Source organism: Pholis gunnellus (assembly GCF_910591455.1).
Source record: "Pholis gunnellus genome assembly, chromosome: 17".
In the NCBI taxonomy this organism is placed as follows: domain Eukaryota; kingdom Metazoa; phylum Chordata; class Actinopteri; order Perciformes; family Pholidae; genus Pholis; species Pholis gunnellus.
In genome coordinates, this window is record NC_136544.1 from 20873223 (window position 1) to 20898511 (window position 25289).

The 25289-nt window shown below is 41.9% G+C and overlaps 3 protein-coding genes across 3 annotated transcripts; 1 reads left to right on the forward strand and 2 right to left on the reverse strand.

Annotated features, from left to right (window-relative positions):
• Nucleotides 1-336: 336 nt before the first annotated feature.
• LOC306709686 (C-reactive protein-like) lies at nucleotides 337-1876 on the reverse strand. The gene is made up of 4 exons (XM_079177933.1): nucleotides 1784-1876; nucleotides 1558-1618; nucleotides 876-1083; nucleotides 337-764 (listed from the first exon to the last, which is right to left on the reverse strand). Exons 2-4 carry the CDS (start codon nucleotides 1601-1603, stop codon nucleotides 359-361), a joined length of 660 nt encoding a protein of 219 aa, XP_079034059.1. The 5' UTR covers nucleotides 1604-1618; nucleotides 1784-1876; the 3' UTR covers nucleotides 337-358.
• A 2495-nt stretch (nucleotides 1877-4371) lies between these two features.
• crlf3 (cytokine receptor-like factor 3) lies at nucleotides 4372-18676 on the reverse strand. The gene is given in 10 exon segments (XM_079176854.1): nucleotides 4372-7581; nucleotides 8835-8947; nucleotides 9107-9245; nucleotides 9671-9836; nucleotides 9838-9900; nucleotides 9996-10173; nucleotides 12475-12562; nucleotides 12838-13045; nucleotides 14496-14623; nucleotides 18588-18676. Coding segments are annotated over 9 exon segments (1332 nt in total). The 5' UTR covers nucleotides 14613-14623; nucleotides 18588-18676; the 3' UTR covers nucleotides 4372-7321.
• Nucleotides 18677-20442: 1766 nt separating this feature from the next.
• mpv17l (MPV17 mitochondrial membrane protein like) lies at nucleotides 20443-22133 on the forward strand (the record flags this gene model as incomplete). The annotated part of the gene is made up of 4 exons (XM_079177724.1): nucleotides 20443-20749; nucleotides 21100-21170; nucleotides 21741-21770; nucleotides 21918-22133. The coding sequence occupies 4 exons, from the start codon at nucleotides 20443-20445 to the stop codon at nucleotides 22131-22133; spliced, it is 624 nt and encodes a 207-aa protein (XP_079033850.1).
• Between the last annotated feature and the right edge of the window lie 3156 nt (nucleotides 22134-25289).

The following is a 25289-nucleotide window of genomic DNA, read 5'->3' on the forward strand; positions in this document are numbered from 1 at the left end:
TGACATAGAGACCTGTCAATCACCGTGGTCTGTTTGACTCTAAATGGACCATCATTTACTAAATGAACATCATGCTGTATTGAAGAAGACTTGAAACTAGAGATTGAGACCATAAACTCATGTTTACAATGTTTACTGAGGTAATAAATCAAGAGAGAAGTAGAGTCATTTTCTCATAGACTTCTATACAACCAGAGGAGTCGCCCCCTGGTGGACACTAGAGAGAATGCAGCTTTAAGACATGAAGCATCGGCTTCACTCGGCAGAACCAAAGGTTGCCGCCTGTGTAACACATATATGTTAGGTGAGCGTGAATAATAATGCAATATTTTCGTCAGAACACATTTTTATTGGACTGCTACAGCTCAATATTAACAACCTTCACCTCCCCGTGGGTCTTAAGCTCTGTGGTTTGCCAGTCGAGGACGTTCCCTCTCGCCACGGTGTTCCCGGAGAACATCTCTCGGATGGCGCTTTGAGAGAGGACCGTGTCCCACATGCTGATGTCGCCGATCTCCCCGACGAAGCTCTGGTGGCCTTCAAAGCTCCCGACGTAATTGTCCGGATCCTGACCGATGATGACTTTCCCTCCGGGCCGCACCGTGTGGTTCTTCTTGTAGATCTTGGTCAAGCTCTTCCTCCCGTCCATGAAGAGGGCGGCCGCACCCGAAGCGGAGTCCCAGGTGACGCACAGGTGGGTCTGCAGGGCGCCGAGCTGAGGCACGTTGAAAAAGGCGCCATCCCCGCTCATGTAGAAGGACAAGCTGAGCACACAATTCATGAGAGGGTTTACCAATGCAAAAATAATGTGGTAATGTAACATTATAGTTGTTATTATCAGTAAACACAGAATATCAGCGTGTTTTCGTGACTACCTGCCGTTGAGCTCGCGCCACACATTCAGCTCGTCAAAGTGCTGCGTCCGGTACGCAAACAGGATGATCTCGCGCTCTCCGCTGAGCTCCGTGGCCACGCGCATGCACAGAGTGAACGCCCGCAGGTTCAAGGGCTTCAGAGGGACCATCTCCACGTAGCTGGTACTGGTTGCAGAGGGGAACACCAAGGTCTTAATGGCCACACTCCCTGAGGGACAAGAGAGAGAGAGAGTTACTGTACAAACTGTCTAGAGAACCCTTCGGAAAAAAATATCAAATATAGTACAGTTTTTGCCGGATGGTGGCGCTATAACTCTACGTTTTGACCTGTAGATTTGAACCTAAAGTAAAAAAAATCTTTGGGGTCCAGACCAGGCTAAAGACAGTTTTAGGGATGCAAGTAAATCATCTTTCACTTTATTTATTATTATTTATTCTCAATTAATCAACTTTTTTGTCAAGAAATAACAACAAAAAAAACTATTTCACACAATATATACAATGAAATAGAATAATATTAAGATTAACCATCTAAACAATAGTGCAAAGATTTAACCAAACCAAACAAACAAACAACAGTGTAACGGAGTTATAGTTTTGTGATTTATTGCAGGAATGATCTCCTGTATCTGTACTACACACACATACACAGATATATGCACATAAAGACATGAAGGCTTACCGCCCACCAGCGTGGAGACGAGGAGGAGGACGGCTGAAAGTCTCATTTTGTCTGAACAAACCTGCAGAAGAAAGAGGACACAATGAGAAGTCGAACGCTGTGATGAACAGAGTACGACTCTAGCGCAGGACAGGCATCAAGTGGAATTCCCACGCATAATTAATGGTCAAAAAACAAAAAGCTTAACAATAAACTATACGCAGGAATCACAGGAACAGTAACTTACAGAGGAGAAGTTGTCTACGGAAATGACTGAGACAATCTGGCTGTTGGTTGGTGGGTTTAAGTAGAGGGGAGGTCTGATGAGCAAATAGAACACAGTTGTGAAACTAAACTTTAAATGTCCCTGAACTCATCGTTGCGTAATGTGTTGACTTGAATTCAGATGATGGAGACAAAGTCCTGGTATTATGGACTGAAGGGGGGCTGATCCAGCAGCTGACATGGTTCATATGAGGCGTTTCATATACTCGGTGACCCACTAAAAAATGGCCTTCGCCTGAAAAGAGCAAATCTGAAGGCGAATGACCGTTCCTGACCATTTCTACTGCATTTCCTCATCACCTTGTATCAGTGGCGGGCCGTCAGGGCCTGCAAAGCCTTCTCTGCTGGCCTAAACAGAATCACAAAGTTATAGCTATTTTATAATTTAATAATTTTTCTTAAATACACTACATGTATCATAATTTATCAAAATATTTTTCCCATTATCTTATTTTCTCATTGCACAGCTACTGTGGTCCTCAGTTGCTCTGCTTCAGTGCAGCTTGTTTTAAGTAGAGCTTTTATCCAATCAGATGTCACCTCTGTGTCTCTAGGTAAGAAGAGAGGCCCCAGGCCTGCAGACTCACCAGTGAATCCATGTGCAGTTTAAGTGAATGGGGACGATGTTGTTGATTGGCATAGTCTTCAACCAATCAGATCTTTAGTTGAACATTCTTAGACGCGCCAGAGCGGCCTGCAGGCCTACAGCTACGTCAGCATTAGCAGCAGCGCTGCAGTGAGATTCTGTGCTGTGATTGGTCAGTGGGCGAGCACGTGACTGTCGTGAAACGAAACTTAACAGCAGAGGCTTAGTCGGAGTAGTGAGAGTTCATATTGAAAGATATGAATGAAATTATGATATTCTTTTGCATTTTGCTTGGTGTAGATTTTTTGTTTTTCTTTACCTAGCTTTGTTTTTTAAAACTCAATTGCTGAAGGAGGAGAAACGGATTTGTGAGTTGGGATTTAACCGTGGGATTAATCTTTGTCAACAAAGAAAAGAGGACGTGATCAGCATTTGGTAAGTCAACTGGTTCGATTTTTTACATCTAATATCTGAATGGCCCTTGAGTGTGTAGCAGAATGCGTGTTGCTGCTGTTTTTTCGTTAAGCTAGTTAGCCTAGCCTCCCGGAACACTTGCGTAGCATCAGCTGTTTTTTGATGTGGTTCTTTTTGTTCCGGTTCAGAGGTCACACAGAGGTCACACGGACCGCTGTCTCCTAGTGAGAGCAGGAAACATTATATTTCCTACAATTTAAGCTTCTGTATTTTTTAAATGCACTAGTATTATTCAAACGTTTTGTTCGGTTTGTAAGCCTCGTACCAAACGGTTTAATACGAATACGTAACGTTATATAGTTACAGCCCAAGAAACGAATAATAACCCTAGCTGTGGCGCCATCATGTGGTTATAAGGTGGTATTTCAGCAGTGAAGGCCCAGGTATAAAATGCACGGCCCGCCACTGCCTTGTATTATCGTCTACAGGTAAACCAGTGCAACAGATTATGAAACTCAAGGTTCACGTCGTCGCTTTAATGTTTTATTTGTCGATTTGTCAAAGCACTTTGTAAACTCTGTTTTTAAAGGTGCGATGTAAATAAAGTTTATTATTCAAGTTTCTCACCAAAACTACATTTTACAGGACTACATTTAAACACATCATATGGTTATAATGTTACCTTCTTTGCATCATAATGTAACTCAGCGTTAGCCGTTAGCGGTGATGCTAACGTTAACTAGCTCTCCTCCGGTCAATTCAAACATGGATTTGTTGGTCACAATGTGACATCATCAGGGATCGGTGACTAGAAGTCCATACATTTGAATATTTTACGAGTGAGAACAAATCTTGTTTTTTTTAATTTTCACTCATCAATTAGATACACTTCGACAGTAAACTTATTTCAACGATGTTGTGTTTTGTGTCTCTGTCTCCTCCCAACCACCCGGCTCTGTACCGGTCTGGCCGATGGCCTTTGAGTTTGAGTTCATTGTTCAATGATTGCATTGCTGCCCCCTCGATGCACTTTAGTCAGTAGATGAATACACTGAAACGTTCACTGTCAACAATCATAAGGAGCTAGTTTGGGACACGTTGCTGCTGAACTTGACTTTTTTCTGTCTATATTCTGATTTACTATTGTTTCCCCCGACAATGCATCCCAGGATCCAGAGATGATTACTGCCGAGTTTGTTCTTTTTAGAGATACGAGGTTCTAACAGGACAGACAAACACGTGATCTTATAGAAGATGAAGCATTGATGTAGATTAAACCAACAGGAGTCAAAAAGCAACATACACATTAATGCAGCAGAACTATAAATCCAGAAACATGAGCTATAATAGTGAAACATGTTACTGAAGAATAAATATTTAAGTACATTTTGATGATCATACTTTTATTTAAGTGAGCTTTTGAATGCAGGACTTTGTGGTATTAGTACTTTAACTACTTCTTCCATCCCTGCAGTTCATCACATTCTACATAAATACAGATATTACCAAGAAATATATGCAACATGTGTCTTTAAATTACAAAGGTGAATACTGCCTAAAATATTTCAGTTTTAAGTGAGAGCTGCATGTAAATACATTGTTGTTCTGTCTCGTCCATCACACGAGGCCTCGTTACGTCACAAACTCTGCAGAAAAGTTTTCAGTTTCCATAATTTGACCTTTATTGAACATCCACGACGACAGCAGCTGAGAACAGATGCAACGCAGAGCTTTGACCAGCTGTTCCCTCTGAACCATCCCCCTCAGTGTCCTCCTCAAAGACGGAAAACTGACCTCAGATCAGCCCAAAAACAAGGAGACATCGCTGCAGAGCGTCTGCCAGAGAGCTGCAGGACGAACACGTTTATTTATGGATTCAGAAAAGCTGAAAATGTTGTGAAGACGTTGAGAATTGTCACAAATAAGCGATGACGCTGCAGCATCATAGTTGAAGACCTTCACTCCTCCAGACAGACCAGGAAATATAAAAGAATAAACCCGACAGCAGACACATCCTGATGAACACAGCTCACAGAATAACAATAACGTTACAGGAACAGTCGTATTTTGGGGAAATACACTTATTTGTTTTCTTGCCCGAGAGGGAAACGAGAAGATCGACACCGATCTCATGTGTGTCTGTCAAAGACAAGAGCTGGAGCCCGGAGGTGATTAGCTTAGCTTAGCATAAAGACTGGAAACAGGGGGAAACGTTAGCCTGGCTCAGTCCAAAGGAAAAAAAAGACACGCTGCATCTCGTTTGTTTTATTTGTACAAAAACAGGAATGAAAAATGTTTACGTCCCAAAACGTCAAACTACTCCTTTAAAACAAGACAACTGTGTTGATGAGGGCAGAACAGGATGAGCTGCAGTTCTCTTTGATATCATTAATAGAATATTTAGCATTTGTTGATGCTGGATTGACAAAATGAGACATTTGAAAACGTCAACTTTGACTCTAATTTCTAACATTTTATCGGTAGAACTGGATTTATCAATAACAATCGTAGCTGGATGGCAACAAACAGTACGAGACATTAAGAAATGATAAACTCAACTTCTCCTTTTAGTTTTATTAAACTGTTAAAATATTCCACAAAATGAGTTTCAAACCAGAGAAGAAGAAGTGGGACTTCCTGTCTGATCTGAACTGTTAACAGCGGGGACGATGCGTCTGAATGAGGATGAGTTCCTCACGGGTTCATCAATGAGCTGCAGCTTCACGTAAATACTGTTAATGATTGTCGACGCACAAATAATTCAACGTAACAGCTTGAATAGTTTAAAAAGGAGACAGTTCAGCCAAAAAACACTAAGGTTCACATCTTCAGTCTGGATATAAAAATCAAGAACAAAGTCTCCTCATAAAAGATCATCTTTACATTTATTTTAACGAATGAGCAGTTTTATCTTTATGGAGGCAGAAACATTTTAGTTTAGTTTTAGACCCACTTTAAAGGTCTAATATGTAACTTTTAGAATTAAAATGCTATATATGTCGTTAAGTTGTGTACTTATTATCCCAAATGGTTCAACAGTTTTCAAACCTCTAGATACAATTCATTTTAATAAAGGTAACGGTGCGTTTGATTTGGAAACTTTGTTTTTAAGTGTTTTGGAGGAGCTCAAAGCTCGTTCTAGCGAGTCGGAGGCTCGTTTTCAGGTTAAAAGCTGCAGAGATTCATGCGTTGGCTGCAACATCTCTCGAGCTTCTGATTGGCTCAGACGTCAGACGAGTGTCACATGCCGGTCAGCGAGATAAACTATCTGAAGCAACGAAACAAGCGGAGACAATTTCATCTGTTCCGCGTCTTTGTGTCGTTTAAAGGGAGAGTCTGGATGTGAATAAGTACTTCTTCACAGTCAGTTTAGGAGTGTAAAATACATCCACAGCAGAACATTACTCCATCTACTGTAGTAAAACTCTTGACTGTGTAGAAGTACATCATACAAACACACGCACTGTCCCTTTAAATCTGATCACACCCTAACGGAGACCGGTTTGTGTTTGATGGTGAACTGTCCCTTTAAAAGTAAAACACGAGTTGACTTTCACAGTGACGAGTTAAAACAAATACAAATAAAAAACAGCAGCAGGTTTAGCAGAATGTTCTTCCTGCCGCTCCAAACTAAAAGATAAAAACTTATCTTGTGTGTTTTCCATCTACAAAGTGTCAAACTGTTCCTAAAAGTCTAAAAAACAACAACAACAATGGAGCTGTAAACAAAAGCCGACATCGTACGGAGGCCCCGAGAGGTCAAAAGTAAAAGCCGAGACGATCCGTCGGTTCACGTGGAAAAGATCAGAAACACTGACGGGTTCTTTGTTCAACAAAAGTCTGGAACCAATGGATCACAGAGAGTCGACACGTTTACATTCACACGAGGAGACAAGTCGCTCAGAGGAACCAGGATCCAGAAAAACACGAGAAGTCATCCAGCGAGAATCCACACGTCCGTGGATTTGATTGGTCAATACAGTGTCTGGAAAGATGATGTCACTAACGTTCGATGGCGTTTTAGGCTCATTGTAATAATATTAATAACAAAATAATCTCTGGAGTAATTTCTTGTAAATTAACGATTTGAATCTGTGAAATTCAGAGTTGAACCCTCTTCTCCCGGCTTTGTTATTCATCTTTTATCTAAAATACTTCCAGGAGGAATCGGTTGTGATCACAGTGAATCTGCGTCTCTGCTGAAGTGAAGCTGATGACAGCAGCGGCTCATTTTAAGTTGAATCTATTCTCTTTACTTCTCTTCCTCATGGAGATCTGGGGAAGTCTGCAAACTGTTTTTCAGGACATGGCTGGTCGACTTTGCCCCAAATTCTCTCAGGGTTTGTCCCAGTTTGCATAAACCCGGACCGGTGAATTACGGACAAATACTGTGTGAAGCTCCTGGAAGTCCACATCGTGGGAGTTAAATGCCGGATTGTTTCCAGACTCAACAGAACAACAGAAGAGAAAACTCCAGCAGATTTAATAAAAAGGATCCGTTTAAAACACCAGAACCTTCCAGCCGGAGTGGATGAACGAGCAGCCGAAGAAGAGGCAGTCCACCGCCTGGTCCACCAGCCAATCAAACACCACCTCGCGGCTCCCGGAGCCGATGGTGACCCTCAGCTTGAAGTGGCCCCCCCCCCCCTCGCTGCTGACGGGGAACAGGTTCACCACCTCCATGTCAAAGGTCACGGCGGAGCCCAGCGCCACGGCCGGCAGCTGGTTGGTCATCTCTTTACCGTTCACGAACACGGCTCCTGGGACACACACACACACACACACACACACACACACACACACACACACACACACACACACACACACACACACACAGCTCACTTTAGGATGAAGGCAACAACTCCCATGATGCCTTGCTGCTTCACAATGTCAACAAACTCCGTCTGTTATTGATTTGAGAGAAATGTACATGTTGTGCCATCTGCCTTTTTTTTGGTTTGTTGTTGCAAAACTACTGTTTCCAAATAGTTTAGTTTTAAATGCATTGTTTCAAGATAATTAAAAGATGACGTCATCCCGACTCGCGTCTTCATCTCCAGATACAAATGCGACCGTTACTACGGACGGGGATCGGTCCGGCTCCGTGTCGATACTCTTATCGGTTCTTTTTGATTAATTCGTAAGAAAAAAAAAAAGACAATTAATTAAGAAAAGAATCGATCTTTGTAAACAAAAAGTCTTTCTCGAGCAGCAATATTAAAAAGTTCTTAAATACGTTCTCAGCTGAACGATTAGCTTCTGTGACGTAACTTTTATCAGTCAGTGGAGTGAAAAGTAGAACGTTTCTCTCTGAAACACCGGAGAATAAAAAGCTTTGCAGCTCAGTTTGATCATAAACTTTGATGAGTTCCGTCTTAAGAAGATACGAGATAATGACGACAAACAGTTCATGTTGGAAGCATTTCCTTCCACATAAAACATGTTTACTGAAGCTGCTGTCTGTGATAAAGCTGTGATCCCTTAAAGTGATACGATCAGAGAACTTCATTTCAAACCGTCTGCTCGACCTGAGATGCTGCCGTTACTTCAGTGACGTACTGAAGCTGAATCATCAACGTGTCCTGATGCGGCGGTTCGTACGATGTCTTGCTAACACACGTGTCACTCTGCGCTCGTTACGTGATCACAGCTCAGTGAGGTTTAGGCAGCTTACCACCCGGCCGTCCAATCACAGCGGAGGAGGGACGGACAACTCGCTGAACCACAAAGACACGATGAGAAGTGTTTAATGACGAGTACGTCGTGGTCTCGTTGTGTATGTAGTGAGAGCTTCATGGTGACCTCGGGTCAAACTAATGTGAAACAAAACGAGATGTTCCCACAAAAAACCTGGAAAAAAAACTCTTATTGTTGACTTTACTCTGGAACTTAATATCAAACTTAGTTGATATTTGTTGTTTGAATTTGTTGTCAAAGCTAAAGACTAAAACCATCTTTACCCCTTAAAAAAATCAAATAAATCAATAAGAGGACGTTATTCGTGTCAGCGTACCGTTGGTGGAGATGCAGACGGCCTGGTCTCTCTGAAGGGAGTCGGCTCCTCTCCTGCTGTCCACACACACACCCAGACTGTCCCTCCGGTCCATCTGACCTGATGCTGACATCCTGCACACACACACGCACACAAACATTGGTTATATTACTGTAAAAACCCAAATCTTTTACATGAAGAAACCAAAAGAAAAGAGTTATGATTGAGACTGTGAGACACACACACACATCTCTACAGTCTATATGACGTATCTGAGTGTGTTTTGTGCGTACTTGAAGGTGAGCGTCTGGCCACAGAAGTAGGTGGGTGCGTTGGAGTAGAGGACGGGGCAGCGCGAGTGGGCGGAGTCACTGCGCAGAGCGATGTTTCTCCTGCTGCTCAGGATGTAGCCCTCAGAGCCTGGACACCACTCTGCAGACAAAACACACACACACACACACACACACACACACACACACACACACACACACACACACACACACACACACACACACACACACACGTGTAGTTTTAGGTAACATTCAACGTACAGCCGCTGGGACCCTTAGACTTACGATGCTATGATGCACAAATACGCCTCCGAAGTGTGTTTTAAAGTTTAACAGACTTTTACTTCTAGTCTTTGATTCTTGTACATTCTAATTGTTTGAAAGTAGAAGGTGCAACAAAACACCAACAATGAAAGATACAATGTTCAGAAATGCATGAATTCATTGTATGAAGATGCAATTAAGTCCTATTTATGTAAATGTGCCTCCTCGTGTCATGTTGCATGTTTTACATCCATGTCTGACCCCCCCCCCCCCCCCGTGCAGCACCTCTAAATCTTCCCCTACCGTGCGGTGCGAGGGTGGTGTACCCCGTCTGCGGGATGCTCCAGGGGCTCCACTCGGTGCGCCCCTCCCCGCGGGCGCAGACCCTGAACAGGTAGTCGGTGTGCGGGTCGAGGTGCAGCACCAGGAACTCACAGTCCCGACCGATGAAGGCGTCCTCGTACTGAGCCCCCCCCGCTGCCGGAGCGCCGGTGCTGCAGCCGGTAGTCTGCTGCTGCAAAGTCCTCGTCCACCTGAAGCAATAATAGTGATAATAATAATAATAATAGTAATGATAATGACATTTGCATCATTAAGAGTGTGTTCTGTGTGTTTACGCCGCGCTGACCTTACACCAGCGGACCAGGACGCTGCCCGGTCTCTCCTGCAGCTCTTCGATCTGGACCGGCGGGTGGGAGGAGACGGAGCCGAGGCGGGACACCCGGTCCCTCAGGAGACCCAGCAGGGAGTCGTCCAGCTGGGCGGAAACACACGGAACGTCCACCAGCGCCGGCACCTCCGGAAGGCTGGAAAAAAACATGAAATAAAACACCATGAAGAACCAGAAGCTGAATGTTTTTGCACATTTGTTTGTTAGAGTTTGTTAGAGCCCTGAAAGCTGGTTCTGAATAAGTAAAACCCGGAGAACGGATGCGGTTCAGAGTTATCGGTTCTTCTATCGGTACTTTCTTAGTTGTGGAGTCAAAGACGTCAAAGACTTTGGAACTTCTTGTGTTGCAGCTCAGAAAAGACAATTTGTTTACATACAAGAATAATAAAGAAATGTTGATTCTTTTCTTAATTAATTGTCTTTTTTCCCCTCACAAAATACTCAAAACGAACCAATAAGAGCATCGATAAGAGTATCGATAAGAGCATCGATAAGAGCATCGATAAGAGTATCAATAAGAGCATCAATAAGAGCATCAATAAGAGCATCAATAAGAGCATCAATAAGAGCATCAATAAGAGCATCAATAAGAGTATCAATAAGAGCATCAATAAGAGCATCAATAAGAGTATCAATAAGAGCATCAATAAGAGTATCAATAAGAGTATCAATAAGAGCATCAATAAGAGCATCAATAAGAGTATCAATAAGAGCATCAATAAGAGCATCAATAAGAGCATCAATAAGAGTATCAATAAGAGCATCAATAAGAGTATCAATAAGAGTATCAATAAGAGCATCAATAAGAGCATCAATAAGAGCATCAATAAGAGCATCAATAAGAGCATCAATAAGAGTATCAATAAGAGCATCAATAGGAGCATCAATAAGAGCATCAATAAGAGTATCAATAAGAGTATCAATAAGAGCATCAATAAGAGTATCAATAAGAGTATCAATAAGAGCATCAATAAGAGCATCAATAAGAGTATCAATAAGAGCATCAATAAGAGCATCAATAAGAGCATCAATAAGAGTATCAATAAGAGCATCAATAAGAGTATCAATAAGAGTATCAATAAGAGCATCAATAAGAGCATCAATAAGAGCATCAATAAGAGCATCAATAAGAGCATCAATAAGAGTATCAATAAGAGCATCAATAAGAGTATCAATAAGAGCATCAATAAGAGCATCAATAAGAGTATCAATAAGAGCATCAATAAGAGTATCAATAAGAGTATCAATAAGAGCATCAATAAGAGCATCAATAAGAGTATCAATAAGAGCATCAATAAGAGCATCAATAAGAGCATCAATAAGAGTATCAATAAGAGCATCAATAAGAGTATCAATAAGAGTATCAATAAGAGCATCAATAAGAGCATCAATAAGAGCATCAATAAGAGCATCAATAAGAGCATCAATAAGAGTATCAATAAGAGCATCAATAGGAGCATCAATAAGAGCATCAATAAGAGCATCAATAAGAGCATCAATAAGAGCATCAATAAGAGTATCAATAAGAGCATCAATAAGAGTATCAATAAGAGTATCAATAAGAGCATCAATAAGAGCATCAATAAGAGCATCAATAAGAGCATCAATAAGAGCATCAATAAGAGCATCAATAAGAGTATCAATAAGAGCATCAATAAGAGTATCAATAAGAGCATCAATAAGAGCATCAATAAGAGTATCAATAAGAGCATCAATAAGAGTATCAATAAGAGTATCAATAAGAGCATCAATAAGAGCATCAATAAGAGTATCAATAAGAGCATCAATAAGAGCATCAATAAGAGCATCAATAAGAGTATCAATAAGAGCATCAATAAGAGTATCAATAAGAGTATCAATAAGAGCATCAATAAGAGCATCAATAAGAGCATCAATAAGAGCATCAATAAGAGCATCAATAAGAGTATCAATAAGAGCATCAATAGGAGCATCAATAAGAGCATCAATAAGAGTATCAATAAGAGCATCAATAAGAGCATCGATAAGAGTATTGATAAGAGTATCAATAAGAGTATCAATAAGAGCATCAATAAGAGTATCAATAAGAGTATCAATAAGAGTATCAATAAGAGTATCAATAAGAGTATCAATAAGAGCATCAATAAGAGTATCAATAAGAGTATCAATAAGAGTATCAATAAGAGCATCAATAAGAGTATCAATAAGAGTATCAATAGGAGCATCAATAAGAGCATCAATAAGAGTATCAATAAGAGCATCAATAAGAGTATCAATAAGAGTATCAATAGGAGCATCAATAAGAGCATCAATAAGAGTATCAATAAGAGTATCAATAGGAGCATCAATAAGAGCATCAATAAGAGTATCAATAAGAGTATCAATAAGAGCATCAATAAGAGCATCAATAAGAGCATCAATAAGAGTATTGATAAGAGCCCTAGCGTCTCTGTCCCACCTGTCCAGTTGGATGTGCATGGCCTTCTTGGTGAAGCTGCCCAGTTGGTCCTCCTTCTCCCCGAGACCACAACGCAGAGCTGCTTCTCCTGGAGAGACGGAGACTATATTTAGATATCTAGCACAATGGAGGACGTTATTATATATAATTATGATATTGAACACATGCGTGATGATCTCATCTGAGTGACGTTTTATCAGAAGTAATAAATGCAACTTATGAGTATTTTCATTGTTGATTATTTACCATTTAGCCTAAAACAAGTGTGAGAAAGTGTCATCTATGAATGCCCAAACCCCCAAATATTACATTCTATTATCACACAAAAGCAAAACGATCGACCCTCGATGGCGTCTGCGTCACCTTCTCTCAGCAGCTCGTCGGCCTGGCCCACGCCGTGCTCGATGAGGCTCTGGCAGTCGTCCAGCGGTTTGACGCTGTCCGCCTCGATGGCGTCCACCTCGGCCAGCAGGACGGCCAGACGCTCCGACAGCAGACGGCCCGCCGCCGCCTGCAGCTCCGTGAAGTGGCGCCGCAGGGCGTCGCGGGCCTGACCCGAGCTGCCCCGCACCTGGAGGACAGAGGACAGAGGACACGAGGTGAGAAGAAGGTTACGAGAAAGGAAGTGTTGGCTGTTTCATTTATGCAACTTTAAATCCTTGACTACTACTACTACTACTACCACCACTAGTAGTACTACTACTACCACTGCTACGACTACTACCACCACTAGTAGTACTACTACTACCACTGCTACTACTACTACTACCACCACTAGTACTACTACGACTACTACTACTACCACCGTACACAGACTACTCTCTCTGACGAGTAGCTTGTCAGGAAGCTTGCAGATTGTCATCAGCGGTCGAGGTCATGTTTCAGTTCCTCTTTGTAGAAAACACTTTTATTTTATACACACACACACACACACACACACACACACACACACACACACACACACACACACACACACACACACACTGAGGCAGAGGCAGCGATAGAGAGATAGCAGGAAACGGAAGGCTGATTGACAACTGCTGCTCTGATAAAGAGACAGTACAAGAACACACACACACACACACACACACACACACACACACACACACACACTGTGTTTGTCCCAGAATACACACTGTACTTTGTGTGTGTAAATGTGTGTGTGTGTGTTTGGACTTTTCCACTGGAGACAAAGCATCACTTCCTGGCGACTGTCAATATTGATCAATATTTTGGGGTTGTTGAGACGACGAGATGCTGAAACACATTCTGGTGTCTCCTTTATTCTCACTGTGTGTGTGTGTGTGTGTGTGTGTGTGTGTGTGTTTAATGTTTCCTTTAATCTGCTGGGCGACAGAAGGGGGTTCTGGGAAAGAAACATCATGTGTGATGGAGCAGCTGGGATTGGGCGGAGGGAGAAAAATGTATTGTGTGTGTGTGTGTGTGTGTGTGTGTGTGTGTGTGTGTGTGTGTGTGTGTTATTTACTTTACTTATTGAACAGTTTGTCTCCACACAAAATCAATAAATAGTCAAGTGAATGGCTGCAGATTTGGAGGAATTGTGATGCATCATAAACACTTGAATCCAGTTTATCTCTTCGTTCATACTCGCCGTGTTGAGAAACGAATCTACATCTGAGTAAATATGTTGCAGCCAAATCAAATAGTTCTCAGGATATTCATTCTACTGTACTACAGCTCAGAGGTAACTAATGTACTTTATACTGTACTACAGCTAAGTAAGGTTTTGAATGCAGGCTTGTACTTGTACTGCAGTATTTTAGTGTGGTATTAGTATTCTCTCTGCAGTAAAGGATGTGAATACTTCCTCCACCACTGAAGAACGTTGGCTGTAGAACCATGAGTAACGGTTCACAGAAGGTGAATTCAGCTCCAGGTTGAGTTGTGCTTCATCAGCAGCCAGACGGCGGCGCTGCTCCACCGCTGTCCCGCTGCTGCTCCACTGCTGCTCCGCCTGTTTGGAGTGTGTAACCTGCAGCTGTGTGAGCGGACTGCGGTACCTGTGTGCGGGCCTGGTTGAGTCCGTTCAGGCGCTGCTGGAGCTCGCCGCGGTAGTTCTGAGCCGCCTCGATGCTTTCTTTGGCCTCCTGCAGCAGCAGGTCCACCTCCACAGACATCCTCCCGCCTCCTGAGACCAGCAAGGAGAGAGATGGATGTTTACAGAACACAACCGAAGACGCAGTGGAACCTGAAGCCCGACACCAACGGACTCGCTGTTTCTATTAATCACTGCTAACTGATTCAGTGACTGATTTATTGTCTTTTTTCTTTATTATTTATCTATTTTTATATTATTTTTTAATGATCTCTTATTTTATTATTGTTGTTGTTATTAAAGTTATTATTTTTGTATTATATATTATGAGTATTATTTATTAATTCATCATTAGTGTTGTTTTACCGAGCTAGATTATTGAAGATAATTATTTATTTTTCTTCCTCACACTTCATCTGGTCACAATGTGTTGCTGTTGAATTTTTAGGGTCTGAACAGGGTTTTCTTCTTAATACATTTACAAAAAAGTCTAGTTTTGACTTTGTCACTCTGGAGTATTGAGTTTAGATTGATGACGGCAACAACAATACGTTAAAAGCATATTTAGCACGAGGCTGCAACACAACAGAATGAGGATAAAGTGAAGGAACACTTTGTGGAGTTTAATGCTTAATAACTACGCGGTAGAGCCCTGCAGAGCGTTGTGACTGACGGAGGATGTGTGGCAACAAGGAAACCGCTTCCTGCCTCCAGCAGACAGCGAGCAACGCGACTTCAGAGTGACTTCAGTACGATGTGCATGAATATAAAGCAGAGTTAGTGAACGTGACCCCAGAATAAACCTCTCAGCGAGGCCCAGCGGGTCACATGGAGTCAGCTCATTAAGCTTCTTCCTGTGACCTCAGCGTCCGCTATCAGACATCACGACAATAACGCTGGTTTGGTTATTTTGGCTGCGAGTTGATGTGAAAGCCGGTCGGTGCTCGATAGCAGAGAACAAAGTAACGTCGACGTGTCTGCTCGTCTGACGTCAGTGTTAATGTCAAACACACTGCAGCACGACTCACAGACACTTTTCCAACAACAACACGCATCACATTTCTCACTAAAATAAACGTAGGAAATATACAAATATATCATTAATCCACTTATTTGGAGTTTAAATCATCACCGTACACACAAACTGTGACTGAAAGTTTGACTTGAGAGCAAAAACAAACGCGTCCCGATACTATGAACGTATTGAACAATGCATGCAGAGAAGTTACAATTTCTTTGTATTTTTAAATCAAAATCCATCTTTTCTTCCTGTTAAGCAAAATATGACGCGTGCATATGTTAGATAGTACCAACCAATTATAACCAAAAATATCATGACATCCATCCATCAATCTGAAACCTTTAGTGAGGTCTGAAGTCTTAAAGCTGCATTCTCTCTAGTGTCCACCAGGGGGCGACTCCTCTGGTTGTATAGAAGTCTATGAGAAAATGACTCTACTTCTCTCTTGATTTATTACCTCAGTAAACATTGTAAACATGAGTTTATGGTCTCAATCTCTAGTTTCAAGTCTTCTTCAATACAGCATGATGTTCATTTAGTAGATGATGGTCCATTTAGAGTCAAACAGACCATAAAGCAGGGGATGCTTTAGGGGCGGGGCTACACGGTGATTGACAGGTCTCTACGTCACTCCTCCTCAGTCCAGATATGGTCACTTCCTGTTTACAGGTTGCAAAAAAACAAGATGGCGACGGACAACATCCAAGATGGAGAGGCTTCTAAATCATAGTCCACAAACCAACGAGTGATCCGTATCGCGCTACACTCTAAGCCCCGCCCCCTTTTCAACGGTCCAATCAAATTCACAGGATCTAATTTCAGATCTCTTCTGTGACTCTGCACCACTCAAATATTCTGTTTCAGTGGGACTTCAATGCATCTCATGGAACTGTTTTTCACTTGAATCTTCAGATGTTAAAGTCTTGAAATGACGAAGGTTCAAACTTTCGTTTTCCCTCAGAGCTCAAAGTAACGACACAACCTGCTGCGGTCGGCCGGCTTCCTTTACAGCATCTGAAGAGGAAGTCAGGCCTCATGCTGCTGTCACACACACACACACACACACACAGCAGCATCATGTGACCCAGCGGGGCGTCTTACATCAGACCACCATGGCTGTAGCATCTCAATACCAAATCCATAACGAGCGCATCCAAAGCACGGGGCCATGACGACACCAATCAGGCCTTTCAATATGTAAATATCAGAAGTATGCACCAATTTATTTTAGTAGTAAGATAAGAGACATAAGCAGTGATTCATGTTGTTTTGTTAAAGGAACATTACGTCAGTTTACGTCAAACTCAAGTAATTGTTTTGGTTTCTTCCGTGTGTGTCACAGGTCCCGGGCGTTTTTAGCTTAGCTTAGCACAAAGTCTGGAAGCAGAGGCAAACTGCTAGCCTGGTTAACGCGCCACTCACATCAAAAAGGGAGTTAAGATGGAGCTTAAACTGACCAGTTTTAATAAACGATTTATCATAAAAGTCAAGTGAAACAATGTCTAAACCTCGCTGGTCTCAGCTTCTAAAATAAGGCGATATCTTCGGGCTTTTAAATGTTGGTTGACCTCCACTGACTCGTCCATCCTCAGGTCAATATTCTGCACATTATACATCGATAGGAGAAGGTTTTTGTTTCAGTTAAATTGATCACAGAACATTTTAACGAACACACAACCAGCAAACTGTTCTCCAGCGTCTCATTAACACCCACATGCATGCAAATGTAGGGCTTACAGACATTATGCAGTTATGTACTCTGATGCACACAGACACTAGTGCTGACAAACTGCCCAAAAACCACAGCGGTTAACTTTCCTCTTTATGGTCTAACAACAGGACGCTGGCCCTCGTCCATCTGTGGTTTATAATAACTCCAACATATCAAACTACTTCTGTCCGAAAACCTGTCGTCTATGAACGTATGAATGTGTTTTAGATGATTACGGGTGGGGCACGAAACAAAAGCGTATTCTTTACGCTTCTGTGCTTTTCTTATGCAAATGTGAAGCCAGGCCGTATTTAGGTCAACCTGCATGGAATGATGCCTGTCAGACCGTTACGGGGTTACAAATACACACGGCCTCTGTGGATAAAGAAGCTCTGCATGAAGAGAGAAACAGTAACATGTTTAACATGTTTAACATGTTTAACATGTTTAACATGTGTTTTATAGTCAGAATCCAACAAGAGCCGATCAATAAAAGGTTTCTGTTGTTCTAGTGTTTATTCTGCTGTGTTTTAATATCCTTCTTTAACTGTATGTGATTTAAAGTACACAAACAGCTTTATTATACTACCAGCATGACAAACCTCCAGAAAAACACACATTGTGCTTCAATACTGAGTTATGACTATATATATATATATATATATATATATATATATATATATATATATATAAATAAGCTGCAACTCCTTCAAGCTGCACGTGCTCTGACTAACAGAGAAGGTATGAAAGGCACGCACGTGCAAAACCCACATTATTATTATTATTGTTATTATTATATTGTTATTATTATTGTTATTATTAGAAGAGACAACAGGACGTGTCTCAACTCGCTCAGAACAACTTCCGTATTTCTAGTTATTTGCAGCCCTCCGCCCACCAGCACCGAGGCTGCTCCATGGTCTTCTTCATGGGTTTAATCTTGTGAAATGCATAATAAATACATAATGAGTTCGCGTGGGAATGTCACGAGGAGTCTGTGTAGAGAACTGCGTTCAGAAATCTCCTGTTTTTAAGTTGTCGCTGCTGTCAGCGCAGCTGCGTGCGTAACATACACAGAATTAATACTTTGTTTCAATTTATAAAGTCTTAGAATCAAATTCCGCGTATAAAACTGTCCCCTGAGCAGCATCTGTGTGCGTTAAGATGTCCACTCCATTAGTCGTCACGGCTGTATTTTGGTGGAGGACTTGGGGCTCGTTTGCTCGTCGGGTGAGCAGACACAACAAACTACGGCACAAAACAACGCCTCCGTCTTAAACATTAAAAGCAGAACATTCTTACGTCACTACCGTCTTTAAACGTACCTGTTTTACAGCTTTCTGGTAAACATTGAATCCCGAAAAGTCGTGAATCAGCTCGAAGCCGCCGCACCGCCGCTCGGTATGTAGAAGTTTTGCTCAAGTCCCAAAAATGACACTTCCGAGGCTCTCGGGACAGCAGCCAATCACAGACGAGGAAGATTTGATGGACAGGGAAACCAGCCAATGGGATTGAGATATGTTTTGTTTTAGCCCCTCCCTCATCAACCGACCTCCCCCTACATCGGAGCTGATGAAATGAGTTGATGTGTTCATGAATCTGGTACACGTTAGCTGTTGTAGTGTGTGTATTTATATATTTAATTTTACATTTAATTTATTATGTTATTAGTAATATGTTGTATGTGTCATTAAAGTATCTATCGATGTTGTGACAGTACTGTAGTATTGTACATGGAGCGCTCTCATAATAGTGCTACCTATATACAGTATACTGTGTACACATATACATACATACATATATACTTATACACACACATTTATATATATATACTGTATATATATATATATATATATATATATATATACATATCTCTAAAAGAGACCTGAAAGTAGCACAAATATAGTTTGGGGGGGGAAACTGTTAAGCAGTAAATTAGTAGCATAACATCACTGATCCTGCAACATTTGATACAATAAATCAAATAAAAGTCACTGATGCACATCATGTGGTGCACAATTGATGTTCAAATAACTGAAGAACACAAAGAGAAACACTAAGGACAATGAATCAGAGGTTTGACAGGTAAACGGGTTTATCTCCTTGCTCAGGTAACAGGTGAGATGAATAGCTTTATGTGGAGTTACATCGCCTTCTAGTGGTTATAGCGGGTACAACATGTGTTCACTGTGCCTCTGTAGCTCCCAGATATTAACAGATTCATGTTTGATGGATCAGAGAAAACACTTCTTATCCATTCCCAAACATCCTTGAGTATTTGTGCACATTTAATTCAGCGTATTGCAGTTGTTCTACTGTTAAACCGGATTGTAAGTGGGCTGGAGTGCGTTTGAGACACCCATAGATATATATATATATATATACTTTATATGCAGCTTCGTAATAAGGTGGAGGGGGAGGGCCGTGTCCTTTCCAGGGCAGGAGCCCTAACCCTACCTCAGGTGTGATCACGTGACCTCGTATACATCAGAGCTTTATAACAAGCTTATTCCAATAACTTTTTACAAAGAGAGAGAGAGAGAGAGAGGGAGAGAGAGAGAGAGAGCGAGAGAGAGAGAGAGAGAGAGAAAGAGGAAGAGAGATACGGGGAGAGACAGAGAGCAGATTGCGGGGTTGGACACCGCAGATCTGACAGTGCGTGGACTATCTGGCTGGACGCGGTGACGCAGTACGTCGGACGGGCCCGGGACAATCCATCAGATTAGCGCTTGATCCGCAGGATTTGTTGGGAGCGACACATCGAGTGAAAGCAGACGGAATGATCTAGATTTCATATTTATGTTCCACTGGAGCCTCTCTCTGTTTTATATAGTGTGAAAGGATCGGATGTATTTCACGCACAAAACTACAGGACGCCATAGAGGAGTACCTCTCCAAAATGACCACAGTGGTGCCATGGCCGGTTTTACGCAGGAGCCGACAGTGTTTGGGAAACTTTTAGGAGGAGTCTGTAATTTCTCGTTAGCTATCTGAAGACCCGGTAATGTGCGATATCCGTGGAGCCGTCTAATCCCTCCCTGATTATACCGCGCACAGATGGACTGCGTCCGATTGACACCAGGGCCAAGTCAGATCGTTTTAACCGCTATAATTGCGCCTTGATTGGCGAATCGAAGCCATTTGAGGGACCGTGCAGCATCACTTTTGGAAGCTTCTAAAATGAGGAGAGCTGTCCTGAAAGAAGCCGCCAAACGGTTCCCCTGGCTCGCCAACGTCACTTTGTACGGGTGCTTATTCGCTGGCGGCGACCTGGTCCATCAGCTCATCGCTCAGGAGGAGCGCATGGACTGGAAACACACACGCGACGTGGCCATCGTGGCCATCAGTTTCCATGGAAACTTTAATTACTTCTGGCTGCGAGCCCTGGAGAGGCGTTTCCCCGGGAAGTCTGCCGGGATGGTTTTCCGCAAACTCCTGCTGGACCAAAGCTTCGCGTCGCCTTTGGCCACCAGCGTCTTCTACACAGGTAAACCGGTCTAAATCCATAATGCAAAGACAATTTAGAGTTTGGTTTAGAGTGGAGACACACACGTTCTCTGTTTGATTTGAGATGAATATCATCTGATACCAAAAAACATCCAAATATCTCTTTGTTTCAATGTCACCAAACCATCAGAGCAAAGACACAGACCCACATATGTCTCATCAGTTAGAAATCTGTAAAATGCACAATCAGTAGATGAGCTTCCTGTTAAGGTCGATTCTCAGTCAAACATCATGTGGGTCAAGGTGAGGAGTCATAACACACGTTGTAATCGTGCGTAATGGCGCACACCAGCCCCACACTCCGCGTAAACATCTCCACATGTCCTGCAGGAGTGAACTTCTTGGAGGGAAAAGAAGACATCTTTGAAGACTGGAGGGACAAGTTCTTCAACACCTGGAAGGTGAGTAAGGCTTCGGCATAGTCAAGAGAGTCACCTTGCCCTCCACACACACACACACACACACACACACACACACACACACACACACTGCTGCGACCTCACGACCAGATTAACCTAGATTAAGCATCATTCTGCTTCTGCGCAGTGGGCACGATGCCCAGGAGCAGGTTGGGTAATTCAATCGCGACGATTGCCATCAGATAAATAAAAGAGTCAGCGAGTTTCAGGAGCTGAAGTCCTGCCAATCACCGTGTCATGCTGATGTCATTGAGTGCAACGCGTCACGATCCTGGTAAATGTGCATTCATAACGTCCGAAATCTTATTTTATTTAACGTGTAAAAAAGTTCCAAATCAGTGATTCATGTGTCAATAATCTTAGATAATTAAGTTTCATTTTTCACAGTGGTGGAAAGAAACTGTTTACTGTTGGAGACAAAGAGACAAATGAGTACAAAGAGATACAAAGTGACCTTAAAGAGACACTTTAGACACTTTAGTTTAAAGGTAAGAACAGAGATTTACATGTGATTCTGTGTCTTCACTCATCATTTCCTACTTTCACTTTCAGACTGGACTCATGTACTGGCCGTTCATGCAGGTAAACTGGAAAACAAGCTACTGTTTTGTGCACATTGATGTCTTCTTCAATACAGCATGATGTTCATTTAGTAAGTTATGGTTCATTTAGAGTCAATATATCTGTATATGTTGAATATCACGTCCTGTTTTCTGCCCTCTGTCACAGTTACTGAACTTTGTCCTGATGCCGTTGTACCTGCGGACGGCCTTCATGGGCTGCTGCGCCTTCCTCTGGGCCACCTTCCTCTGCTTCTCGCGGCAGAGCGGCGACGGCACCGCCGCCGTGGCTCTGGCCTTCATCATGGACCCCCGTAAGACCCTGGAGGAGATTCGCGAGGCCCGGCTGGCTCGGAAAAAGCAAAAGAGCCAGCGGGAAAACTAGAGGGAGGAAGAGGAGGAAAAGGATGAGGAGAGAGGAGGAGGAGGCTTCTGTCTTTCAGGCCTTTGACAGAAGGGTTTCCACTTTGGCTTATTCATCAAACTGATGAGCAGGTCACTGGTTGGTAAAAGGAAAAACATTTCTCTCTCACATACGCACACAACAGTTGACTGTAATGACTGCCGTAATATTAATAACTTTTTAATAACATTTTCTTCCTGTGCTGATTATTATATTTATTCTTGACCTTTTTCTGTGCAAAGATTATATACTATTTCCCCAGAAATGTGTTCTTAGTAAAGTAGGAAAGCATTTAGGTAAAAGCAGGCGGCAACCTCGAGAGAAGTCAAAGCTTCATGTGTTAAAGCTGCATTCTCTCTAGTGTCCACCAGGCGACTCCTCTGGTTGTATAGAAGTCTATGAGAAAATGACTCTACTTCTCTCTTGATTTATTACCTCAGTAAACATTGTAAACATGAGTTTATGGTCTCAATCTCTAGTTTCAAGTCTTCTTCAATACAGCATGATGTTCATTTAGTAAATGATGGTCCATTTAGAGTCACACAGACCATAAAGCAGGGGATGCTTTAGGGGCGGGGCTACACAGTGATTGACAGGTAGACGTGTACGGCGTCTCTACGTCACTCCTCAGTCCAGATATGCTCACTTCCATTTATCGGATGCACAAGAGCCGGTCTATGAGTCTATGGGTAAAAGTGGAAACTCAGGTGAAACAGGTTACTAATAATAAAAGTATTTATGTTAATATCGGTGTAAAATAACATTATTTTTTATCTTCATTACAGCACACAATACTAAAGAGTTTGGTTGAAACAAACCCTTCCACTCTTAAAGCATTAATACTAGGTCTAAAAACATAAACTTTGCATGTAAATCAAATGGGTTCATCCTCAGCGGAGCATGAAGCTGCTCAACACAGTTTATATGGCGAGACAGATTTTGATATTTCTTGTGTGCAAATGCAGATGTTGTCCCAGCGGAGGCTCGAGAATAAAAGGCACCGAACAGATTGAGATTCCCTCGGTGGGGATCACACATTTTCGTAGCAAGTTTGGAGACATTTTGCTCCAAAGTGACGGACGGGACAGAAAACGGACGACGGTGAAAAAAGTTACAGTGGGATTAATTTACAGGATGTATACATATATAACATATTGTTTACAGCTGCAGTGAGATCAGATTAACAGCTCCATGTTTCTGCTTTACGCTAGTTGTGCCTTCTCTCTCTCGGTGTCTGCGAGCTTGCCGTGTTTGGCTGTCTGGTGATAGTTATTAGCAATAATCAATACAATGCAATATGTAAATATATATATATACTGTATATATTTGTGTGTGAGCTATGTTTTAAATGGAGTTTATTGTGTGATGCACTGATGTAGACAATCAGGAGTCGAAAGCCTGAACGCTCTGGAAGGTTCACCCCCTGGGGAGCAAGAATGAGCTCAGTAAAAGCTACAATGTGTCCGTTAAAGTTTGACGGCAGCACGAGAGGAAGGACCGTCAAAATAATATCCACTGGAGATTTTATAGAAACATGACGATTTGTCTTGAACTAAAGAAAGAAATCATGAATATTAGCAACAGCTTTTATTTACAGTATTTTTCGCAATGTCAACAAATCCCACAAAAACACCAAAAACTACAAACTACAGTCTCTCAAGAATAATGTTTCTTTTAAAACATCTCACATTTATATAGTTGCAATTATAAAAAAGAAAAATATTTCTAAAAACAGCCGGTCACTTTAGTTTTTAGCAAACTATCCGTCAGGAGGAATAAGTGCGTTAGTCTGGAACTATTTTCAGCGGCGCCTTAATCCACATTTCTGGTGAGTGTTTGTGGCAGCAGGACGGTGTGTGTGTGTGTGTGTGTGTGTGTGTGGTACAGTGTGTGTTCATGTTAATGAAGGAACAACAGGCTCATTAATGTGTTTTAATGGAGCTCTAAAAGTTATCAGGTCGTGATACTCAGATAAAACGCGTTAGTGGGTGTTTTTCGTTGGATTTGTCGATAGTTAAAAAATAAGTTTTATTACTAAAGTTGTGTATCGGTGCATCACACTTGTGTTGTGTCGTCTCCTATAGTTTGATCTCAACCCTGTCCTCTTACTTGAAACATCACATAGGTTGCCATCAGCCCAGATTCCTTATCATGTAACGCTTTATTATTATAACAATATTATACTTCTCATGGATTAAAATGCTCCTGTGGATTATTAAAGGAGGACCAGGTTTATTTTAGACGTAGACGTTCTGTTTTTTTCCCATTCACGAAACAAAGATTAAATATTGTTAAGAACTCTGTGTGAATATGAAACTATTTTGTTGCATTCGTGCTTTGAGGACACTTCTTGAGTCACTTTAATGTCATTTCGACAAGCGACCAGACAGTTAATCGGATAAACTAAAGTCAAATTATTTCTTGATAACTTCTCTATTCTGTGAAGTGGGTGTGATGATGTCATGATGAGATTTGATGGGACATTGTGTCACAGTTAAGCCACGAACGATGACCCCGGGGAAGGTGATGAGTCAGCGGATTAAGACTGATTTACATGCAACAAATATTCTGGTTTATTTATCCTCATTCTGAAAAAGACAATGTTCCTAACGAGCTGTTCGTAAACAGGAAAGAGTTTGTGTGTCACAAATCAGTAGGGTTCATGCTCTGGGGAAGATGAACGTACGTGCAAAGTTTAATAGCAATCCATCAAATATTTGTTGAGATATTTCAGTCTCGACCAAATGAACGGACCCAGGACGCTTTGTTATCGTAAATTAAATCATCCAACTGTATGAAACAGTACATTTTTAAAACTACTGCTGTACAAAGACCAAAAAACAAAACCAGAGCTCACCGACTACATCTGATCTAAGTACAGGGCGGACAGATAAACGGAAATAGTTCCGACTCAAAACTTTCCCTACATTTCTGTTTTCATTTCATTTCTGTGTTCAAACGAGATAAATCATGGTAACTGGTGATATTTGGAGGACAGAGCCAGACTGGCTGTTTCTCCCTGTTTCCAGTCTCTAATGCTAAGCTAGGCTAACCACATCCTGACTTTCTGAACACATGCAGCGAGGACAGAGTGGACTGCAGTGTGTGTGTGTGTGTGTGTGTGTGTGTGTGTGTGAA